Source organism: Embiotoca jacksoni, unplaced genomic scaffold (genome assembly GCF_022577435.1).
Source record: "Embiotoca jacksoni isolate LCO1_2020_lvr unplaced genomic scaffold, fEmbJac1.0.p SCAF_16, whole genome shotgun sequence".
NCBI lineage: Eukaryota > Metazoa > Chordata > Actinopteri > Embiotocidae > Embiotoca > Embiotoca jacksoni.
Window position 1 is genome coordinate 3,598,872 of NW_027185296.1, and position 25,739 is coordinate 3,624,610.

Sequence of the window (25,739 nt, forward strand, 5' to 3'; positions counted from 1 at the left end):
CTGTTTTGCATTGCACAACAGCTTAGCAACTTACTGATCCTATTTTGACATGCCAATGTGTATCATGTAGACTGAGAAAGAGAAAGCAAGTGAAACTTTAGCAGAGTTAAAAATGGAAAACTTTTAAGGTTACAACATTTCTAAACCACAATCACATTCAAAACTAAAACTCCCAAACCAGTGATTCTTTTTTTACATTTCTTTTACTTTTGACTTTCAGACTGATATTTTTTTTATTGAAAGGATATATATTTACTTGTTAATGTCAACAACAGACATTATTATTATTAAAGACAGACTTCAGTCAGCCTATGTAGTCCCTTTTTATTTGTGCTTTTGGCCTACGCATTGCATATCACTGCATCACCTCTTTTCATCAAAAAGGAAACCGTTAAACCGAATGAATAAAGAAACGCTACTTTTATTTTATTTCAGTTACCTGTATTTATATTTTTAAAATATTTCAATTATTTAAGAATAAATCATATTATAAAAAAATAAAATAAGTACCTTGTTTTGATTTTGATTTTTTTTTTTTTTTAAATGATTGAGTCATATGTTGGCAGCTCTATGGAGCAGAATATGGACTATTATCCATAAAACATAAAACACAAGCTTAAAACAAATGTTAAAGATTTATATTAAAAGCTCACTTAACAGCCATTAAATGTATATTACATGTAATAAATTGTACACTCTACAAAACATATTGGAATAATTCTGTCATTGTTCAATATGGAATGCAGACAAACAAACAAACTGTTACTTGACAAAGACTGTTTCAATGTCTGGTTAAAGAAACTGATCCAGAGGGGACACGGATGTGTATGTTGTGGTTGTGTAGATGCAGTAAGTGTTGACTGTAGGAAAGCAGTCTTAAATCCACATCTAGATAACAGATAGTGGGAGAGACAGGGAGAGGGAGGCGGGGAGGACGTTGGGGGGTTGTTGAGTACTGGACTACATTACCGCAAAAGATTGACTGGAAAAGTTTTCTGGCTTGACAGGAAGTTGGCCTGGCCCGCTCAACAAGAAAAACAAGCAACATTCATCCATCCAGGGCTTTCATTTGTTTGCCAAAACATCAGTGGCAGAGCCCCTCCGTCCGCCAGCAGTTTCATCATACGAATATCACATATGGACAGTGTTGTGTTACCAATAGCATGACGACTGCACGGCCAATCGGCACAGCAGATCCGACAGGAAGACAGAGCATTGTTACAGGATGGGATTAAGGGTTTTGTAGAGAGAAATTAGACTATATGGCTACCTGATGAACTCATTTGCCTGGGGAATTACAGACGAAGCTGATGCCGAGAATGATTTAATGAGGAGCAGAAGCACGGGACCTTCAGATAAAGTGCTAAATGTTGATCTCTGCCAGCTCCTTATTTGGTCCTGATTAGGTCTTTGCGTTTGTGCCAACCCAACAGGCTTTAGGAGCTCCTTTTCAGAAGCATAGACTTACTCCTGACATACGGAATCAATGCCTTCCTCGCCTATTGACCCCGTTTACTTCAAATGAGCCATATACAGACCTTTCTTGTGCCACTATACTGAAATGAATATGTGTGGGTACAGTCTGTGGAAAAAGCTGGCTTTGCTGATGCACAATTCACAATTTGGTTTTGGCAATTTGGTTTTAATGCATCCCTTGGGTCAGTTTGAATGTCTGCATGTTGTTGTTGTCCACAAAAAAACCTACTGTGACTGGAATTTGTGGAGATTTGTAATGTTTTAATCACTTTTGAATGACGTAATACTCGAAAGAATGAGAAAAATCGTAAATATTTTGTTTTTATTAGTTCCTGAAATGTCAGCATTTTGTAGAAATAACAGTGATATACAGTACTGTATATGTGTGTGTCTGAGCCTCTCTGAGTTCCCTTTAAGATCATCTCCACATGCAGGTACGTATGGGCCACAGTGATTCAGAAGCTGGACCCAGAGATTGTGGCCTCTAAATTGTCCGGACAGACCAGTGTCGGATGCTCTTATGGGCACAATCACATTAATATCAACGTCACTCGCCACCTGCGCCCAGCGCCCAGTGCCCAGACAGCTCCAGTTTCAGGCAGCATTCAGAGGAAAAGTCGGGTCATGTGCTGAACCTCAGTTTTAATTAGCTAATAGCACTCGCTGTTTTATCTCCTGCACCTGAGCTGATTGCTCACAAAAGACTCCATTTACCCCAGAAAATACGCAGCATCTTGGCAGCAGCCTACGTTCTACATCTCGGCGTCTGCTGCCGAAGGATTACGCCGCTCTCTTCCAAAATCAGTCTAGTAAATCTAAATATATATGCTAGCCGGTTTCACACCAGTGAAAAAAGAGGAAATTCCATGATCTGTGCTTTTTTTCCGCAGGCCTCAACATCCAACTTTCCATCAACAAGTGGTTTGACTGGGTGTGTTTTGCTGTTTGTCTGTGTGTGCACATGTGTATACGTTTTGACAGAGCCCCATTAAGCAGCTAATGTGGCCTGTGTTTTATCATTGTGAAATGGGAAGGGGTTCACTTTTTTTTTTGCCTTTGGCTCAAACATATGAGTAACATAAAAACCTGTGAATATATCCCTTTATGGAGACATTTCCTGTTGTTTTTAAATAGTTAAAACATCACTTTACTTAATGAGATCCTACTTATTAATCACCTTACATTACAGCTGTTAAAAACTCACTATGTCCCACATATAATTCGCTGCGTTTAAATTTCTAAAATCACTAGATCTTCATAAAAGAACATTACTATGACATTTTGCATTTCTACACAGTGACATAAGAAACAACTCAATTCATGACCTGGAACCACAGACTGAATCCTTTATCCCACAACAACATAACCACCTCTAATAACATTTAAGAAACATGATTGTTTCTCCAACATCAGACCAAAACAGCCAGGCCATACAAACCAAATAAAGTGCACAGTGCTGTTCTCTTGCCTGAAGTCACTCTGCCATGTAAACACTCTGTCCTTTCCCCACAGAGCCTCAGTGGTTTAGGGAGATATTTTCTGAACTCCGTAGCTCACACTGCAGCCCTGAGACGCTTCAAATCCGCCAGGCCGGGCCTCTGACAAAGCAGAACAATATCAAAGTCCAGGACCATGACAGGGCTTCTCTCGCTGGATATATTTTTAATATTTATGCAGACACAGGAAAAAAAAAAGTAATAAACTAAAACAACAAGTGAATTAGGCATGAAACACAACAGGATATTGCAGAGAGATTATGTTGTTTCCTTTTCGCCCGTGTGTCCCTCAGCGCTTGCCTGCCCTACGCAACATCCCCGGGCTGGCTTTAATTGCAGGGGGAGTGGGAACCGAAAATACTTTCTAAAATGCAGCAGAACTTTTTAAGAGCCTCAAACGCAGCCATCTACACATGGAAGGAACTGATGGGGAATTTCTTAAAATATTTGCCAGGTATGGACTGTGACAGGCCTGTGCAGGGGTCGAGGTACGACTTGTGTGTTGTGATAATGACTTTTTCCTGCCAAGACGCAGTGTGAAGCAAATGCTGTGCAGCTGTCTGAAGACAAGAGATAGAGCATATATGTATAGAGAGAGAGAGGGAGGGAGGGAGGGGAGGGGAGGGGTAGAGGCAAAAAGGGGAGAGAGTTGTGTTATGTTTGGATGTCAGGAGAGCACTGCTTCATGAGCGCCTGCTGGAATCTGCCGCTGGAAAGATAATAAAAGGATTAGCCCCGGTTTTTCTGGAGCATTTGGTCCTAAAACAGAATGTCTCATCTGTTTCCTCTCTATGAATTGCTTGAATACTTGAATGCCTTTGTCTATTGCATGAGCACAACAAACACAAGAGACATCGGTGCTGGTGGCAAAAAGCGCACACGGTCAGACAAAGATAAAGGACTTGGGATGGATGCAACTAAAACACTCTGAGACGGAGGCACTAGGGTTCCTATAAGTGCATGAGAACCTACTTAAATCCATATAGACTACAAACATAGTAGTTACAAATACACACCGAGAGTGTGTTTATTTTCTCTGGACCTCCAAGTTTATCTGCTGAAGTCCCAGATCAACATACATTCAATCCCTGTTGATTAGATGTGTTGATTCAAGCTTGAAAACATTTCACATTAGGTTCTGTTGAAAAAGCGGGAGCGTTTCAAGCCAACGTACTGTACGCGGCATCAATACCTCCTATAGTAAGAGTCACAATGTGCCCATTTTTACATGAATGCATTGCTGTGAACTTGTGCTTGTATGCGCTTGAAACCAGGGTGATCAGGAGGTTTGGGCGTGTTGCACAGTTTCACAGCGCCTCATGTCCGCAGACAGAGTCCAGTGGCTGGTTCACAGTGAGCCAAATTGTTCCCATGTTCACATATGGAAAACATCTCCAAAAACACACCTCCTCAGTGCAACATTTATGCATACACCAATGCACTATATAAACATACAAACATTCACCCAGTGTCTACTTGCTGTACTTGCTGTAGTAACGGCGACCAGTGTAACAGTCCAAATAGCAATAATAACAGCAACATAAGAAGACAAATTAAAGTCTGTAATCATACAACACACTGCTAAATCTGAATCAATCATTTGTGCATCTGTAATAGTTTACACTGAGCCGAAGAAGTAGAAGCACAAAAACCCTGAAGTGATGCAAAGTACAGGGTTCCAACTCAGACTAAAATGTTAAATTCCCTGACTTTCCCTGAATTTTACTGACTAAAAAGCTGAATTTCCATGACTTAGGATGAACGGGAAAAACCGGCCAAACTTTACAATTAGCTTTCCTGTCATCTACTATTAACATCCAATCTTTGAAGTCATCATTTTGTTGCCAAAGCAGTTGAAATTAGCATTTTCATGGAATGTTTGCCTTTGTTAACAGGTACAAGAAGAAGCATCTTTACTGAAGTGATCGTCAGTTGTTGATGAGCGCTAGGGGGATAAAATCACTCATGAAATACGGGAAACATGAGAAATAATGAGTTAAAAAATTATTACATTTTGATGAATGGCAACTAAAGTTTAAACACGCTATAAACAAATTCCCCTGATATTCCATAACTTGGCCCGCAGAATTGTCAAGTCCCCCGACTTCCCATGTCTGGACTAGACTTGAGTTTGTGTCTTCGATCAGCTCGGACGTGCATTAACACGCATCAGAATGGGTCAGAATCAAGACGAATGTTTTACTCAAACTCGCAGAAAACAGATGCAAAACACAACTTTATGTATAAAGACCCTCCACAGCTAATTTTACAAGCCACTGTTATTTTAAAAAAAACACAAAAAAAAAACAAGACCTGGATTTTGAGAGTAAACAGGTGCTGCAGCAATATCACGGACTCTGTTTTTTTCAATTAGCATCAGGATTTGGATGGATTGCTGAACTTGAAGAGGGGTGAAGCCTCGAATTGAGCAAGACTAGCAAAACGTTGCCGACTATCCCTCTGTGGCTGCCTTCTCCAGACTACTGCATTTCTGCTCGTGTTTGGCTTGGATATGAAGCCAATTCACTTAATACTTGTGGGACAGCTAAACATTTAAAGCTCCTATTTAAAAGGATCAAGTGTAGGCATTGTTTGGTTATGTTAACCATATGTGTTGGCTTTTCATGATCTGAATCCCTTCTCAAAAAAACGGAGTGCTCGTGAAAATAAACATGGCTTCTCCCTACACAAATTGTGGACTAATTGTGTATTTGGACTAAATCATTCTTAAGGTTGGAGGGCTTTTTCCATTTGTGAAGGGACGTGGGGGAGTGACAGCTTGACATTGATTAGTGTGTTGACTTGTGGAATTGGAGCCTTACCTGTAAAGAATACAACCACAAATCTATTTATACTGACAAGGCAGTGCTACTCTTACATCAGCTCACATCTTCAGTGGAAAAAAACAAAACAAGACTCTTTTTTATTTTTGCATGTTCCACTAAAAATACAGGAATTACCATAATAACTGTTTCTCAACCAAAACAAAATAAGAGTTTCTGTTGAAACGTAATCAGCAGTGAAGCAAGTCCAGTCTTATTTTTGGACACGATCGAAGTGGATCTTGCGTAGGAAAAATCATCTTGAAGGACTGTATTACGTTGTGAAATATGTGCTTGTGTTTAATTCAAACAAAAAAACACAGATGGCTGTAATTATGAGACAAAGTAGACTTAAATTAAACCAACAAATACCACCTAATACCTTCAAATAGAAGCAAAATTATTTAGAAAGCTGACTATCAGGGAATTTGCTGTATGTGTTGTGAATCTGACCACTGGTGTCTGGCTTTTTTTGGATCTGGACCGTGTTGGGTGGGTAATTCTGTGGTTTCTGATGACTCACCATACACTTGTTAGGTTTCTCTCCAGAGTGGACCCTCATGTGAATGAGCAGCTTGTAGCGGGCGTTGAAGGGCTTGTAGCGCCGAATGCAACCCGCCCAGAAACAGGTGAAGTCCTCGCCCTTGCGTTGGTCAATGTGGACTTTCTCAATATGCCTCACAAGCTCCTCCTGCTGCTCATAAGCAGCACTGCAGTCAATCCAGCGACACACCTGCTTATCCGCCAGTGCTCCACCTCCGACTTCTTCCCTCTCAGGGACCGTGTGGGGCCCAGGAGGGCCTCCAGAGGTTGATTTAAGGCCCAGGGAAGAGACTGGTGTTATTTGCTGGCTCTGGTGATGTAGCGGGCCTCCAGGACTGGGCCCCACGTATTGGTGCAAGTGGTAAGGGGGAGGCATGGCAGATCGAGGCGGGTGGTGAGTGTGACGGAGGTGCCCGCTGCGACCGCTCAAATGATGGTGATGATGATAGTGGTGCTGAAAGAGTTCGTCTTCACTGGGGGAGAAGTCATCGAGGGGTTCCTGCTTAAGGGCAGCCCCAGATCGTTGGCCCCCATCTAGGAGACCCCCAGCTTCAGGCCCCGAATGCATCGTCCCAGACATCAGGGTCCCACTCATCAGCAGCCCCAACCCTTCCGAGCCGCCTCCTCCTCCCACTCCTCCCTCGGCTGTTCCTCCAGCCCTACGCCCCCGCAGCATGGAGCCCTGCTCCTCACACAGCCCCAGGCTCTGCCCGTGGCCCTGCTCCGGCTCCAAGAATGACACTGAAGAGGAGGACGAGGAGGAGGAGGAGGAAATGGACAGCAGGCAGGTGGCAGGTGAGGACAGCTGACAGCTCTCCTGTAGCGTGGCCTGCTGGGGGCTGCTGTGAGGTGGGGGCCTCTGGGGGGCTTCCCGGGAGCAGAAGATAGAGGGTGGGGACGTAGAAGAGGAGGAGGAAGAGGAGGAGAAGCCGGCACTGCTGGTGTGGCTGGGCGAGAGGTTAGCACGGAACCCGTTGACGCAAGCAACCATCGACATCTGGGAGGAGGAGCAGATGATTGCGGTGATATTGATCTCCTTAGAAGCAGCGCCAGTAGCTGATGGGGACCCGGTGGCAGCGACGTTGCCGATGCCAGCAGCGGCGGTGGACTGTGAGGCCAGGGACAGGCAGCGTCTCTTCAGACTGCTAGCACTGAGCAGCCGCGCTGAATGACGGGAGCCAGTTGGGGACAAAGCCAGCGGGGAGGAGCCATCTTCATTATTAAACGGTTGCACTGCGTCCCCTGACACAGCACTACCTGCACCGCTCACTGCGCATACGCCATTACCGCTGTTGCTAACATGCGGAGCTCCAACTATCTCGTCCCTTGGAACCTGCAAAACTTGGCCTGCCCTACAGGCGTGAAACCCGCCCTGAGATGTGCTATGGACCCCGGGCCCCGTGCCGGAGATCTTGTAGCCCATTGAGTTCTCCTGTTTGATCGGGTAAGGGACACAGGAGCGAGCCCCGTTGGCACCACAGCCCAGGCTGGGTGAGGCCCCCGGTAGGGTCCTCTGAAAGGCAGAGGAGGATCTGTAAGGAGGAAAACACAGAGAATATGAGCGCTATTAGGCCAGCGCGTGTTGACAGACACAGGCTGGTTCATCCTTCCCACCAGCAGCACTGTCAGAGTTCGCCTCCTGCTACCCCTCCTCTTCATATTTCTCTCATTTTACGTAAAAAAAAATCCTGTCATCCTAAATGAGTCCCACTGACCTCAAATATTTCAACAGTTCAGCTTTGTAATGGAGTTATGGATCAAACGTTAACACTGTGGAGGTCATGGTAAGGATACAGTAACGTAAGGCAATGTTGCACACCAGCTAGCACAACTGATGATGATCCAAAGTGTTTTTATGAATAAATGAAACAGGATCTTCTTGTAGAGAGAGAATATGAATGGGCATTTAAAACTAAGAATAGAGTGAGGGGGCAGGGTTCGATGGCTACTGAGACTGAGAGGCCACTGGCTAGTGTGTCCATCTGACAGGCTTTGATGGCACAAAAGGGTTAAACCCAACCCAACAGTGGGGATAAATAAGGAGTCACCTGTTTTGGTGGCATAATTGCAGACTATGAAGGGTCACCGTTTACAATACTGTGTATTATGGTGGGAATCTTTGCCCGGCTGAATGGGGAACCCAGGTCAGATTTCTCCATGCGTTGCTGTGATCTCCTACATAATCATTCCTGTCAGTTGGCTCATTATGGATTTTGTCCAAAGCCCCTGAGTGATGTGAGAAGAGCTCTCTTTTCTCCGGGCTGTCTCATGAAGGTATCGTCTTTGTCCCTTCCCCTGAGCACGCCGGGGGAAAAAACTAAACTAGCACTAGCTAGGACTGTAGAGAGCCACTGGCAGACTTTGTCATCGTTGTGGTTAATAAAGACTTGACCCCCTCCTACCCCTCCCTATTCAGAAGCGCCATTTCCTGTTTGGCTGTGGTGAAAAAATTGAGAGACAATATGAGAAATGAACGTCTGTCTAGAAGCACTTTGGGTCGGATGACTGAGGATAGATTGAAAGAAAAAGAAGGAGGTGAAAGAAAGAGGACAAACGCCACGACACAGAAAGTCACTGTAAATAATTTCTGACTTGTCCAACAGAGGTCAAAGATTTCACATCAGAAGAATCCCATTAGAGTAATATAAATGTTGTACTTTGGTCCCCTTTTGAGCGTTTTATCAGACTGCTTTCCAGCAACATATGTGTGCATCTGATTAAAAGATAATTAAAAAAAACATACTGTACCTACATATTGTCAGTAATAATACACCAAACAGGATCCAGTCAAAACTGTAACTGGAAAAAAAGGGATAATAGTGACAGTTTACCTGGTGTCTTGGTGAGGGCCACCCTGCAGAAGGAGGTCAGGTGTAGGTCTGCTGCAGTGGAGGCTCTGGGGGTAAAGCCCTTCTGAATGACCTCCAGCTGACAGCTGCAAGCTCTGCCCACATCGCATCAGGGCGCCCTCAGCTTCAAGCAGCTCAGCATCTGCATCCTTCTCAGAGCAGTAGACACCATTCACTGGAGAAAGAACAGGGACAATATTACTAAACTTTACAAACAATCAGAATGTAGCTGATCCACCATTTACATGTTTCCGCACTTGTTTTCCACATAGGAGGACAGGTACATCAGAGTATCGCTTTTACTGGCAGAGCAGTGACCCAGTGTCACCATTCAAATTAAAAGCTGGCAAAGTATATCTGTCAGTGTCCTGGAAGAATAATGAGTTTACGATGGGATCCATGCCATCAATGACATGCTGAAATGCTATCATATTATGAATATTCTTTTGAGCAATAATTGTTGGCTGCCATGTCCTGAAATATAGAAAGCTCTTTGGTAAAGTCCAACTGGTGGCAGTAAGAACAACGCCGGACAGTTGAATTGTCAAACATTATTACTGGAGTAATTGAAGAAATCTTTTCCAAATGGCATTGTATCCATTTTGGAAAAATAAACTAGGTCTAATTAATTTGTACAGAAAGTTCAGCCAGTAAAAGTGTTACCGTTTTATCATTCAAAGATTTAAATACACGCTGTTCCCTTAAATTTTAGTCAATCCTTTTGTGAACATTGTGACCTCATTAATGGATTTTATTAGTCATTCTATTTATATAATTTAAGAATTATTAATGAAAAAACTAACTTTACAAGAAGTGCGGTGTAAGTTCTCCTTTATTTAATTTATAAATGATAAGTCAAGGAGACTCTGATTTAAAAGCCCTCCTCTGTGATTTAAGTTTGGGTGTCAGTCCAAGTCCTCAAATGCAAAAACTAAAAGCACTAAGGAGTGAGGAAAACACATGGAAATTAAAATCTTTTGATTCTTCATTGATATTTACTTCTTTTTTTTTTTTTTAAAGAGTGTGGGTTTAAGATCTTTAATTGTATCATTCAAACCTTATTATTTGATGAAGACTACAGGTTTCATGAATGTTACCAAAAACATAATTAAAATAAGAAAGAGAAAAAGGAACATGGGAGGAGGGAGGGCCCAGTGTGAGGAAATGTTTGTGAAGGGTAAGCTGATATCCCCACACACGACCACGCGTCGTCACCTGTTCCAACATTCTTAACTCAATTTATCAAATTAAATTTTCTCTTAACAATGTTATTGATAATGTTATCACACACCATGAGCTATTATTAATAAAGTCACCCAAACATTCTGTATGTGTAAGAAAACATTTAAAAAGGGACTCAGAAAAAAAAGAAAGAATGGGACTTAAATGAACTAAATGTGAAATAGTGAGAAATATTCTGCAAAAATAAGGTTTTATGAAAAAGGAAGAGAAAAAAAGGCACACAAAGGAGAAGAAAGATATTCCAACATGAGTAACAGATGGAAAGAGGGTGTAAACAAAAGAGAAAAGGAGGAAATGTTTTGGAATATGGGAAAAAGATTATAAGAATGAACAAAAGACAAAAGAAAATAAGAGCACTTTGTGGCCATGTTATTCTCAGTTTGGTGAACATCTTTCTTTTCACATTTCCCGCCTACAGCTGATGTGTCCACAGTTTCCTCTGCATTTGCCTTTTCGCGGGTCACAGCAGAAACACAAAGAAGTAGAGAAAAAGGCAAAGCGAGCAACACAAACAGTCCAGCCAAGGGACCGCGGGAACACCGCTGGTTTCACTCAGAAATGTTAACAGAAGGCAAGATGTCTTTCAGCTCTGGTCTGTTTTCAAGCAATACAAATCGCTCTGTTTATCATGTTTTGGATTGTTCCTTCTTTTTTTTGCCATTTGCTGGCGGAGCATCCCCACCAGTTAGTATATACAAGTGTGTTCCTGTATGAAAGTTTCAAGACCCGCTGATGTGAAGCCAAGTGTTTCCCTGCTTCCAGTCAGGAATAATTCGTTCAGGATGGCCAGAAGTGATATGAATCAAGATGGAAATGACTAACATCATCAGAGGTCTTTAAATTAGGCCTCAACTGTCCTTGAGCATGCACACAAAAGCACAAACAACGAAATAAAAACACTGTCATCATAATGGACTGGCAGTGGGTCAATGAGGCCTTGACTGAATGCACATGCTCTCTCACACACACACACACATATCATATTGTGGTCACCAGTCTATAAGAAAAAACAGATCCACAGCGGGCAGCCCAATAAATCTAACGTGAACTATGAGACGATGCTCATTGCTCTGTTCCGTGATACAGAATCGATGTTTGCCAGGAAAAAGTTAACCACGTAAATGAGTTACACACAAAAGAAAAGACAAAGATGATCCATGAGCACTGAATACCTGTCGGCAAATTGTTTCACTAAAACAAGCTTTTTGGAAACATAGACGGTATGGCTCTAATTTATTTAGTCACTTAGCAGAATGAGGATGTAATCACAACACTGACACGCCATAGCTTTTTAGGTAATACTTGGTACCAAAAATTTGCATTAAATTGGAGTCCACCTGATGAATGTTTGAGTCAACACTTATTCTCCTTTTAGCTCTGTTTTTGGTCTCCACCAGATCATCATTTTCTCTATCTTCTGTTCAGTGATAGGTAGATAGCGTGCAGTCGGTTTTTAGCTGCTTGCAGCAGCTGGAACAGACAGCTGTAAGAGGTGGGAGTGAAGCAAATCTGTTGCAGCTGTAAAACCAAAACTATGAGCTGAAAGACACTGAAACGCACTGCAGAGCTGAGAGGGACTGCAGGTATAGGGATAATAGTCAGTGGGTTCATCTCGATAAGCCTCTCCTTTCACATATAAGGCCACGTGATTCAATAAAAAAATATTTATTATAGCTGCATTTAACACAATCTTGACCTGTTTGCCCAACTCAGAATATTGTAAATAGATTTTACATTGTTGACAGAAAATGATGCAGACAAACAAACCAATAGAGTCTACAGTAGCTTCAGAGTCCCTTTTGTTTGTAAGATGGTTTGTTCTTTTGTTCTTTCAGATGAAGTTACAAATAGATCCGCATTTTTTACCTTCAATGATTGTCTAAGTTTTACGTATTTTAATTCCATCTGGGAGTTGGCATGCCAATTTGTAGTAGATTCATCAACTGGACATAAAGAAAGACAATGAGTTTCACCTGATTTACTTGTTCAAATACAAACAGGTATGAGTACTTCCTACAAGAGCTAAAAATAAAAAAAAAAAGAACTGCTTTGCCTGTGGCCAACATTTGCAATGAGTGTTGCAACTAAGTGGACTTAAGTGTCTCCATCCTAGAGACACGGTCTGAATGTCTCCAGGACGTTAAAGTCAGAGTGTTAAATGAGTGTTAAAGGTCTTGATCCCCCCGCTGCAGAAAGTTAGCGCTCCAGTGATTTAGAGCTTTGCTACATTAACAGAATCAGTCATGCTCTGCTTGGAGAAACAGCAGGCTCCTCAGCATATGGTAGCTTGGATGGAACCCAACAGTAAATTCAGTTTATATTGAATGTGCCATGGTAATTCAGCGTTGAACATTTCATTGTGTGTTAGAGCCTAGTTTGATCAGGAAGTGGAAGCCAGAGAGAGCATCGGGGACGAGGTGAAATGTAAGACTTCCAGCAGAAGTGACAGGTAAAGAGGGAGTGAGTGTGTGTGTGTGTGTGTGTGTGTGTGTGTGTGTGTGTGTGTGTGTGTGTGTGTGTGTGTGTGTGTGTGTGTGTGTGTGCGCGCGTGAGTGTGAGTGTGAGTGTGTGCGTGAGTGTGAGTGTGAATGAAAGAGAGTAGAGACAGATTGCTTTTCCTTTTATTGTGCGTAACTTATGGGTGGTCTGTTGAGCAAGGCAGCTATGTGTTCATCATATGTAACATTCCTTTGCCTCTGGGTTTGTGTGTATTGTATTGATGTTGTATTCTGGGGAAGAAAATGAGAATGAAGAATCTGTCTGTGTAATCCATTCATATAATTAAAAGACAAGAATTAAAGGTACCTGGTGCAGTTTTTAACCTCTGGTATCACTACGGAGTGATGTTTTTATGAATGAGTACCCTTTTTATTTGTATGACGTACCTACCAATTGGACCAACAATGATGTCAGCCACAGGTTTGTGAACGGCCGTCATGAGGCCTCGAGTTCAGATTTTGGCTGTCGCCATCTTGCCAGTTCGGAGCGGTTTGTAGACAGAAGTGACCATATTTGGACGAGCTGGGGAGGAGCGAGCGGTGGATTCGACTAGGTCTGATTGGGAACCCAGCGATACTACGTCCCGCCCACATATAGCAGTAACCTGAATTCACCACAGGCATGTCAATCAAACAGACACACCGCAAAAACACAGCTTTTTGAGGTCTCATTTTCTAGTTAATGATGGGATTATTTTTAGATGGACTACCATAAAACTAATAAGAAGGATGGACTGTAGCTAACAACACTAAAATGACTAGTGGAAAACATGTATTGACTTCATATGTTATGAGACAAGTTGAATGGGAGTCTATAGAGACAGAGCCTTTTTAGAGCCAACCCCTAGTGGCCTTTGGTGGTATTTCATCTTAAGACACTTTCGCATCTGCCTCATTTTTTGGACCCGGAAGTTTGTCTATGGTACCTACACAAACTAACAGGCAACACAATACACAAACCTATCACCTGTGTCAGGCAATTCCACATCTATAGTTGGTGGTAGTAAAATGTAAAGAAGCACAGCAACGTGCCAACAAGGATGTGCAGAAGAAGAAGGCTAGCCAGGAAACATAGAAATAATCAATAATGGCAGCAAAATATATATATATATATATATATATATTAAAAAAAAATTACTTTGCAAATACTTTATGAAGAAGGAAATTAAATCAACATGTTTGTTAGATCTAAAAGGATTCACACCATGTGTTTGGGTAATAAAAATGTAATGTAAAATCAACATTTGCTGCTTCATAAAAAAAACTGCACAGGGTATCTTTGAGTTTTCAATCTGTTGCAATCCCACTATAGAAACAGAGGTTGGTATTGTGTGCAATCCTGGTAAAGTCTTTAGAACAAGCACGGTGGCACAGACCTCTGATACACAGTTGCAAGCATTCAGGCCCAATTAGGAGTGACGTCGTAAAGATGTGAGATCAGGGATGCAGGAGCCGAAAGACAGACAGAAAGAAAGGCAGGACAGAGCCAGAAGCACCAGGGGCAAGTGTTGTGTTCAGTACTGAGACCATGTACAGATGTGCTGGCTCATCCTCACAAAGAGCCACTGATGTTAGCATTGCCAAGTAAAGACGCAGGCACAAATAAGGACTCTATTGTTATCGGTGTCTTAAACACCTCCCCTAAAAAGAAGAAAAGGTTTCTGTTGGAACAGGAAAGAAACAGACCCTGTCAATAACGTGGCGTCTAATAATACTCTTTAGATCCAAAGTGGTATCTTTCGTTCTATAAATGTCATCACATGGTATCTGTTGCTCACTCTGCCTCCTCTCCTGTATAGTTAAAATACCACGTTCCTTTCAGTGAGCATCGCTAAAGGATGACGGTAAACTGAGGAGCTCACTGAGACGTACCAGAGGAGAGGTAACATTTAAGGAGCAGTGTGCCAGTGTGTGTGCTCCATTGGACATGAATGCATAAACTAATGCTTCAAACACAATTGCAATTATAAAGGGATAAACGCGGTTATTTGAGATCTTGTTTTGGGACATGTTTGATTATTTTTTTGGCTGAGGCTGTGGAGAGAAACAAGGAACCAATCACCCCCCAATATGCCTCTTCTGATGTCATCCATTTGTCATGTTTCCTTCTAGTCAAAATCCACTGGGAACATGGTGCACAGTTATAAAGCTCAGATGCATCGTGATCGTGAGTGGAAGGGGCTTTTGAATCTTTTTCCTGCCGATTAATGCAGCCACTGTGACCATGGAGGCTGAAAAATAAGACAATAGACAGCAACAATGTACAAATGCCGACTCCATAATTCTGATAATTAGGGCACGACTCATTCCTTAGCGGAAGGTTGCGGTCACCGTGCCTGTGATTACATTGATTGTTAAACACGCTTCACATAACTGGATGAGTTTCCCATTGCAAATCGTGGCCAGTTAGGGTGCACTGTAATTGTACACCTCTTCAGGCTGCCTCAGGGGCTGATGATCAGAGTCATGTTCAAGTTCAGCAGTGTTGTGCCTTGGCTAAAAACTCTCTGCTGACCTCAGTGACTAATAAATGACTAATAAAGCAGAGCAGACATGTGTCTCCAATCTAACAGAACTTAACCCCTCTGAAACAACACGGCCATTATCCCAGGATACCCAGTTATGACTACATTACCATACAAAGCATTCCAATCTATATAGTATTGAAACGATCAAACCACATCATTGCATAGTTGAAGGTCTGTGTTGCCGTCTCCCTCAATGAATCTCTCTCCTTCTCACTCTCTGATACCATTTTTATCCACAGACAACTCTAGTCCACCATCTGATCAACAGATGGCCTGGACAGCATTATTAAGTGTAATTGGTGGTAATCTGGGGCGATTTTTTATTTTGGTGACACTTCATTTTCTATAATTCTCGCCTCTCCCTTTTAAGTCACCTAAGCGTTGTGTTAAGTGCCAGAGTGAGACTGCACTTGTGCCAGTGTTTAATGCATTCAAGTCTTTGGAGACATGCAGGCCTCAATGAAAAGCAGATGTGCAGATGGATGGATGGTTTAAGGAGAGGAAAAGGGGAGCGATCAGAGGTGTACTGTACTTAAAGCAGGAGGAGGCTGTTAGGGAGGGAGGGAGGGAGGGAGAGAAAGAGGGCAGGGGGGTGGGGGGTGTCAGGCGTGTGATGCAAACATCTGAACCCAAAGTTACAACAAGCTGCCAAAACCGCAAGACAGATGCATCTGGAAATCCAATGTGACACCTCAACTGGCCCCACTTTGGCTCCATAAATCATAACATTCAGCACTTAAACAGTTAATAATGATCATTTTATTCCCGTCTGCCCCAACACCACCACCTGCCAGGGTTCTCCCCCTACCCTTCCTCTCTTTCAACATGAGACAGGTCAACACATACTGCAGGACTTTGTAGTGGGATGCTCTGGTTGTGCGTCTTGTCCGGTGCAGATGTTGTGTATTAGGGTCCAAAGCCTTTCCCGGCTTCTCTGAATCTCATAACTCATGTCTATATTTGTGTCTGCTGCATAGGCCCGGAACTTATTTGTTTGCTTAGTAATGGATGTATGATTGAAAACCTGGGGGCACAAGTAAATGAAAAATAACAATGTCTAGAGAGGAAGTGCCTCTTAAAGCAGGTGCGGGGCGAGGGAAGAAGAAAAACTCTATTAAATTGCTGTTGGAGCACAGAAATGTCAGTGTTTTTGTAGCAGGATTACCAGTACCAGCAGACATGAGAACTTTCATGAGGATAAAATCAATTTGTTAAGGCTGATTTTAGCCACTCACAACCAGGTATCTTTGTTCCTCGCTGTTTTCTCATGGTCAGCTTGGTCGCATAACAACCCCAGCTCATCTACTAGAAAGTCAAACACAAAGGATGAACCCCAGAGTGCAGGAAGAGAAAACTCATGGAGCTCCAAATACATCCAGCTGCAAACTGAAACTATTTCTGGGACAACAGCATGAAAATATCTTACTCCAAAAAAGTAATAAGATTAAAGAAATCGTTAGTATACTATAACTAACAATTGAAAACTGCTGTGAGCTCAGCCGTCCAAAGAAACCTCTGTGGATACAACTGGTTGTTGCTGCTAAGTGGCTACACAGTTTTAAGTCGCACTGATGAACGCGGTGGTCGGTAAATGATTAGTTCTCGTGCCTTTTAGAGAGGAGGGAACATGTTGTGGGAAGCAGGCGTCCTCATCATACCGAGCTCTTCAAATGGAGCAGTGCTAACCGCAGTCATGAACACAAACAAATAGTTGGCAGCCAACAACCCTCCCTCCCTAACCCCACCAACCCTCCCATCCCCAACCCCACCAACCTATCCCACCCACCCCATTCCAGTGCCAGACTCGGTGCCCAACAAATCCCAAAGACGAGCTACTTTACCGCACTGCTAAAAGAGAGGGCGCCGTCAGTCCAAAGCCAAACACAGGACAGAAGGCTTTAGGATTATGTGACTCTGCACACACACATCTTTGTCTCTTCCACACATGTACACACAATTTCCACTTAAAAAGAATACACTCACAAAATATCACAAGGGAAGATGCACTGAATGGCTGTGATCCTCCCTGATCACACTCTACAAACTCCAAACAGTCATCACAGCCAATTGTTCTCTGCTGTCCTCCCTGATTACTATAATTAAAACCTTACACTTGTGCATGTCACCACCTGGTGGTAGCACCTTGTCACTGGTGGTGCCTTTGAGGCCGTCCCTTTCTGAGAACAAAGACATTCAGCAGGTGATCTGCAAGACTAAAAAAAAAAGGGTTGTCTGAGAGAAAACCTGTAGATACTGAGGGTTGATGCTCAAATCAGTCAGACTGTGGTTACATTTTGAAGCACATGGTCTAACCTCAGAACAGCCACTAATACAGTATAGCTCACATCATGGCAGTTTTGCGAGTCTGTCATTTTTTTCAATGGCAGACACCTAAATTAAGTGACAAAGCTTCAGATGCAACGTATCAACATGTTATCATTTTGAGGTGTTAATTCAAAAAGGGTTTAATAGAGCATATGACTGCACGCACAATCATGAAAGATTCAATGGAAAGAAATGTGGTTCAATAAATTATTATATTTTCTGTGCTAAAGTTTCAAATTAGGACATACCTATCTATATTTGTCATGCAAATTGGATCATAGTTTTTTTTGTCAATATTATGAAAAGTGTTTTTAAATGTGAAATGGAGAAATACAAGCCCTTTATTCTAAGCTACAGTATGAAGGACTTAGGTGTAATTTGCATAATGTAAATTTGTACATACTAATGAAGGAACTGTTTTGTTGTCAAGTGACATTTCAACTATGTCACAGCTTTTCCTGTTTAATAAAAGCTTTTGCATATTTAGGTTTAAATGGCCTTAAAAGGAGATCTTATCTTACCCGCTTTAAACCTATCTGATGCTCGTTCATGTTTAGCTGTAACAGTATGATCGGACTCAAAGAAGTGAGTGATTAGCATAAGCAGTGATAAACACAACATGATATCTGAACAGAAAAAAAACAAAAAACCATGCAGCCTACAGAAAGCCAGACTTAAACATTAAGAACCTCAAGGAAATGGCCACACAGTACTCAGAGACATTGTTTGCACACTGACCTCCTGGGAAGGGCAGTAAAAAAAACAAAAACAAAACACCACAGCAATGATTGATTATCACCAAAGTAAGCATATCCTCTGTCTTCAAGTCAAAATCTTTTAGAACATTTGTTAATATAGCAAAAATGTGCATAGTCAACAAACCACATGAAAGCCACAAGTAGCCACAACTCTGTCCAGACGATCACTATGATAACAAGATTTGGCCCACAAATCTTTACACTGCCAGGATTAATCACAGACAATCGCAAAGTTTCAGAAGGAGTGCTTAGCCAGACCACATCCTATAATTTGACAGCGAGGCCAAACAGTGCACAAAGCATCAGTCAGGAACACGGACTGATTTGATAGACCGGCAGACTGACAAATAGTGATGCACTTGGCTGGCAGTCATGACAGGGACGCCTGGCTTAGTGACAGACACCTTTATAGGGGTGGTGAACAACATGGCTCCGGAGCCAGGCCAAGAGCGCTGAAACCTCGGCATGGGATCAGGAGGTGCTTCAAAGCCAGACAAGAGGTTGCTCTGTTTGGGGAGGCAGCAGTAAATACTGGCACACTGATGTAGCCAGTCCAGGGTTTTGGGACTGACGAGCACTCGAAGTACCACACCCTCAGAGAAAGTGTGGTACACTCCTTAGCAGAATCAAGTCATATCTTTCAATAACTGAATATAAATAGCATAACAAAGTACATAAAAAAAAAATTTAAATCAGTGTTTATTTGAGAGGCTTTAGATCGTGAACCTCTGTGTGTAAATGCGACTCTTAGTGCCTGTGTTTTTGTATGTGCACAATGTTTGTTTGAGTTCACTCATGAGAATAACCAGTGTATATAAATCTCCCGTACAAAATAAACACGTCGATTTAATGCAGAAGCTGCGTTTTCCTCCTCGAACAATAGGCCTCAGTTTGTCTACGCGCCTGCTCGAGTTGTATCAAAACACAGCAGACATCCCTCTGAAACTGTACTGAAATCAGATCCACTCGTCAAACATCAGCCTGGACCTCTATTTGTTGAAATTGTTGTAATAGCACAATAAATCTGTGGTGTTGAGAATGGCTGGGTTAGGAAAACAACTTTAGTCAGACATCATTTGTAACAATGGCTTCATCCTAATGTCTAAATTTATTCCATGTGACACAACCTCAAATAAGATTCTTACACACTTATATTTCTCCTATTTTTCTCATTTTAAATGCAAAGGACATCAAAAGAAAAATCCTGCCGGTAAAATTTAGAGAAATTTATAGATTAAGACTTTTCCTGATATCATGATACCAGTTATCTGTTTTTAAAAGAAAATATACACTGAAATAACTTGCATAGTAAACTAGTAAACTACATAGTTTGAGTATAGTTAGGCCCCCTATAGTTCTGTTCAATCTTATCTGTACTCCAGGTGGAGAATCTAAATCCATAGAACTCTGCTCCTCCACATGTATCATCGAGCCTCTCACTCTGAAAATCCTCAGTCCTCCTCTCTTAGAAATCAACCACATAAAATTGATAACCTGCATATTAAAACATTTTCAATTAATGTCCTTTTTTTCTAAATATGTAAATAGCTTTCAGGTATGTCAAAGTCCTTTATCACACATTTCTAATTTGAATGTTCACAAAACCAGATGACAAAATTTTGTCAAACACTACAAAAATAAAATGCCATTCGAGATATGTTTCTGAAGCAATAAAACTTGATGCTTAAGTCTCTTACACAGTGATTTCTGCAGTGCTAGACCCTACGACGTTTCTCCGACTGCTATTTTTTTTTCCCATTCATGGTCCTGAAAATAAAAAGGAGCTAAATTGAGTTAAGGTACCACAGAAATAAATATACATTTGTCTGAGATTTATCAATAAAACATCCCAAGTTCTGGTCGCCCGTAACCTTCTTGTGAACAACAAAATACCGTAACACGGTGCATCTGTCTTGAGTAACTTTAACATCAATTTTAAAGCAGCAAAACAACTTTATCTTCTCATTGTAGCTTGCTTTCTGGACTATGTTTGTTTTCCTTCTCCATTCTTTTTTTTTTTGCCCTTTGACCTCAGCTAAGTACAACTCTTTTGGCATGAGTCCAGGCACCCCCTACAGGGTACTTTGAGAACTGCAACATTAACCCTACAATTAAATTTGTCAGTTTTCTGTTAAATTTATGGGGGTTAATACAATAATGATCATATTCTGAAACTTAAGTACTTTGGTTTGGGTTACTAAGCATGTGCCTTTAGTTAGATAACTTTCCATAACAGAAATATGATCAAGTAGTTCAGAAGAAGGCCAGCTAAGTTAAGAATGAATAAAACATTTTTTTTAAAGGTAACCCAATATAACTTAAATGTACAATGTAAACAAAGAAATATAAAAACAGCTGAATGTTCCAACTCATTTAAATAAAATGTTAATGTGAGCATGGCGACATGCTCACATTGTCATTGCTAACATGCTGATGTTTAGCAGGTATAATGAACAATGTTCACCATCCCAGTTTGGTATGTTAGCAAGCATCATAAAAGCGTTCATTAAAAAGCACTAAGCATACAGTACAGCTGAGGCTGATCAGAATGCCGTTTTTTCCATTCATAAACCAATTTACTGGACAAACTGAAATTTTGATAAAAATGTTATCAAAGAATTTTGATGGGAACATTAACATCTGGCACAGATTTCATGGCAATAGGTTTTTCATTTAGACATTTGACTGAAAAACATTTCGGTGAATTTCATGGTAGAGCTAGGAGTAAAAATCAAGAGTTTACTAGGTTCATTATTGTCAGGGAACCACAAGTCTGTGCAAAACGTCTACATATTTTTAATAGATTAAGGGAAAACTTTGACCTGCCTGTGGCACTGGAGGAAAAGGTAAAAGGGATCAAAAAAAGTAATCTGTCCTTTGGTGAACAAGAGTATCTCTCAATATTATGGCAATCCAGCCAATACGTGTTGAGATATTTCAGTCTGGACCAAAGTGGTGGCCCAACCAGGCTTTTGCCAACATTAAACACATGCTGGCATTACTAAAAACAGGCATAATCAATGAACAGGATTCACTGGAATTCTTCATAATTAATCTCAAATATAGAAGAGGGTCAATTCTGTCCTGCTGTTGCTCTGTTTAATCCTGCTTTGATAGCCTCACTCATCCCTATGCCAGTGGCCTTTTCATTATTGTCCAAGAGGCTGCCGGTTCAAAACTCACAGTACTCCTTCAGTCCTCTTCAGCCAGCACCCAATATTTACAAGCAAGCCCAGTTCTCTGAGAATTCGATTGAACGCAGATGGCAGGAAATTCCTCGGAAATGACAGTGGCCAAACTCAACCGCACAACATGAGAGTATCTCCGTGTTGCAGGCACGTCGAGGCCCATCTGACAGATACTCTCTCTTCTTCTCGCCCAGCACCGCCTCCTGCCATCGATTACAGTTTGACAAGAGAGGAGATTTATATAACTTCTGTAAAACAAGTGATCAATTTGCAGCAATTACTGTATATTTTTAATGGTTTAGAGGCAGCAGTGGGGGTGAAATAAATGAATAGTTAGGAAAACGTCTGGAGGAAAATTCCCTTGATGGTCGGTGGTCCAACTGAGAGGTTGAATTTAAGTGTTGGTAATTAGATCACATTTGGATGGAGAAACATTTGAAAATGATTATTCTGTTACCTACACACAGTGCACACAACCTTCTGTTATTCTCAGAGGGGATGCTAGTTGTTTAAAACAAGGGCCAAACCAGATGTTTTGGGAACCAAAAGAGGAATCCAATTTCACTTCCTACTTCTTCCTTACTTTTTGTTGTTTTAGTGCAGGAAGAATAATGGAATGCTACTTTGTGAAAAGGATATGTTCAAAGCATGCATAGTAATTGCTTTGGCTTTTGAAGTTTCTGGTTAAAGCTGGGGTCAGCGCTTCTCCACAGTGTCCACAATGAATATTAGCCATTCAAGATGACCGGGGTTTAACTCAGTCTCAATAATACAGCTCTTTCAGGAAAATAAGTTTTTCAAAAGCCCCAAATTTGATTTGGTGGCAGAGGCCTAGCTTTATTTTTGATTTGATTATGGGGGTTGTTTAATGTCACTGGTTTCTAAGTCATACTCATCATCACACAAAATGAGCTGTGTCCACAAAACAAATGTTATCTCAAAGGACACATGACAATAAATAAAAAGTACATTACAATGCTCATTTGTTTTACAGTTTTGGTCATACAGTGAGATGACATCACTCAACATGGTTTATCTTGTTTAATAATATTTTTCTGTAAGTATCTTGAAATGAGAAACATCACTCAACTTGTTTTAAGATTAAATGCCATTACATTTGACTGAAAAGACTGACAGACTGCAAACTTCAGAAAAGCCATTTTTTTAAAAGTTGTGGACACGCAGACCAAAATTGATAATATTCTAACTGATTTAAACCGACAGTAAGGAAATGTGCTATTGCACAGCAGTGTGCCACCAAAGGGCATTAACATGGCTGAAAAATGACCATAACCCGGCCTGGATACCTCCTCATTGACTCAGAGGGCACCACAGAATTGGGGTTTTCATAAATATACAGAATAAATAAGACCGGGCCCCTGGTTTTCCACTGAGCAAACCTGTGTTGAGTTTCAAACCACACATACCTAAGGAAGTCAGCAATACCATTCTTTTATTGTGTGGGGAGTTCTCATTCACCAATGGCTTTGGCATGGAAGACCACCCCCCTCACACACACACTCTCACACACACACACACACACACACACACACAAAACACAAACCGGAACATGCACTCTAGGTAACCTGAGATGGACAGTCCACCAGACATTATATATCACTAAACATCAAACACAGGATGAGGGGGCTGCAGTTTGTATTCAACCCCTCATCTACGACCTCAGGAAGAGCCCACCGTTGGCCACCACTTGAGAGGTGATGGCATGACTCCTAAGCCCCCATGGTTACAGGGACTCAGACACAGTGGGGCTTGTAAAAACCCTAAATGGTACCAAATGACACCTATGGAAAACACATTCAGTCTTGTGTGGTGGGAGGTCAATACACAGCTATTTACACAGACAGGAGCCATGCGTGTTGGAACGGACAGGGCCACCATCAAAGAGCTTTATGAGCAAATATATTATCACTGCGTAAGCATTTTTAGATGTCCAGGCATTAAAGCCCTCCTGTGTTTTCCCTTCTCTTGTTTAATGGCTGTAATAAGATTCCTTTTGTTTTGATTTCTGCTCTCACTGCGTCCCTTCACCACGTGAGTCGGCCGATGGTTATTGCCAAAGTGAGACATGAGCTTGGTCTCAGTGGTGAAATGATTTCAGAGTCGGAACCTATAACTCTTTTTGAATGTGCGTCAGCACCTCCAGTGACATCACAATAACGAGAACAAAACAAGGATTAATATCAGTGAATCTGGTGTTATAACAAGAATTGTACAGTTTCCTGACTCAAGGTCACACAGGCACTCGCAACAAAAAATACACCATCTGTCACCTGCATACCAAGAAGGCCATCTAATGCAAGCTTTAAATGAGATTAATTCCTACAGACAAAATAAAAAATATTTTCATGAATTATGGTATGAAGAATGCTTTGATACATACAAATGATCAATTTCATATAGATTTCATTCAAGAGAGTATTTAGAATTTGTATATAGTTTATTTATCAAGATATGTTTTGTTTATACCACGTGCATGTACAGTATTTGGCAAAAGTCTTTACATGTTTAGGCTTATCTATGACTCCATATTATCAGCGAAAAATTGGATCTGTGCCACATTCATCCAGCAGAATTGACCCAAACGACAGCTGGAGTCATAAAGAATTACATGACGAACAAGGAGTCCTGCTACAAATGGTACAGTCCTCACAAAATCCTGATTTCAACATCATGGAGTCAGTGTGGGATTAAATGAAGAGATGGAAGACATTGAGACAGCCTAAATAAAAAAAATCAAGATAAGTGGGTTGTTGCAAGCGTCTCGGGAAAAGCTGTAGTTCAGCTGTGGATTTAAGCTGTCTCACTGTCTTTTGTCTGTTCATGTAATTCTGAACAGACTTCATGATTGTTGGGTTTCAGGGCTCTGTGAGAGTCGTAACATCTGCAGCAGGAACCTGTGTGCCTCTTGTTGTTGAATGAAGTTACTTGTGACATTATGGCTTTATTTTTGGGGGTCGTTGTGATGCTGCAGAATGAATTTAGAGCCGATCAGACGCCTCCCTACATATCTCATGACGTATCTAAATGTGATTCAGAACACATTATGTATTGAGTAGGTGGGCATATACAATATGTCACATAGTTAAAGCTAGTCCACTTATTATGTCATCTTTCTACAGTCCACTTTTAAATAAAGGCAAAAATGTTCCAATAAATAGTAGAAGTCTCCGAGTTAATTATACATCAATTGACAGTGATAACTCACAAGAAAATTGTGCAGGTTGTTGGTTGAGAGCCTTTTGGATCACACTGTGATGTGAAGGACTATAATCAGACGATAACAAGCAGGAATAAAGAAATCATTCTTCATTTGGATCTCAGTCGCTGCCATGTGTGTTGTTTGGCTGCTCTTGGCCTGAGAGTGTAAAGACTGAATAAAGAGGGAATCTCGAAGGGCTCCGGCCTCTACAATGTGTCAGGCCTTTCACATAACCTGGCATTCATTGTGAAGCTCTTTTATGAACCATAAAAAATATTCATTTCGCCCCTGACCTGTTTTCCAATATAGTCTCCAAACCCATAAAAGGGTTTGCTTTTCATTTATTTTTATTTGAAGAACTTTGAAATGCAAATGTTTGTTTCCTTGCATGTAAAAATTGAGAGACGCCATCTTAAAAGAGAAATTTGATGTGAAATGTGAATTCTAGCCATTTTACATCATCCCTAACATAAACATATGCGGGTTTTCAGTGCAAGTCTTTTTGTGCTGTTAAATGAGTGTACTTTGGCAGGCTGCAGTGTACATATACTGATGCCTTGCCTCTCTCGCTGGACTCCTTCATGGCTCAGAGCTCTTGAGGCTTGTAGAAGACTGGCATCTTTACAGTGGTCTAGATTGGCCATATTTTCGTGTCAAATGACAAGTCTGGCCCAGTAAAAGTGGACGCTGTGGTAAACTATGCATTTACATTTACAGCTCAAGCTATCAAGGGCATGGCTAACAACTCCTGTTGACTTTTGTTGAAAGTGTGGTTTTAGGGGCTATACATTAAA

The 25,739-nt window shown here is 41.3% G+C and overlaps 1 protein-coding gene across 1 annotated transcript in view; it reads right to left on the reverse strand.

The window, feature by feature from the left end:
* Positions 1-25,739, reverse strand: part of LOC138198706 (zinc finger protein GLIS1) — a 70,935-nt gene that overhangs the window by 32,621 nt on the left and 12,575 nt on the right. Inside the window, exons 3-4 of the mRNA XM_069150286.1 lie at positions 9,169-9,361; positions 6,318-7,869 (exon numbers count right to left, since the gene is read on the reverse strand). Of these exons, the coding sequence (XP_069006387.1) occupies positions 6,318-7,869; positions 9,169-9,361 (1,745 nt within the window). The remainder of the gene's footprint in view (positions 1-6,317; positions 7,870-9,168; positions 9,362-25,739) is intronic.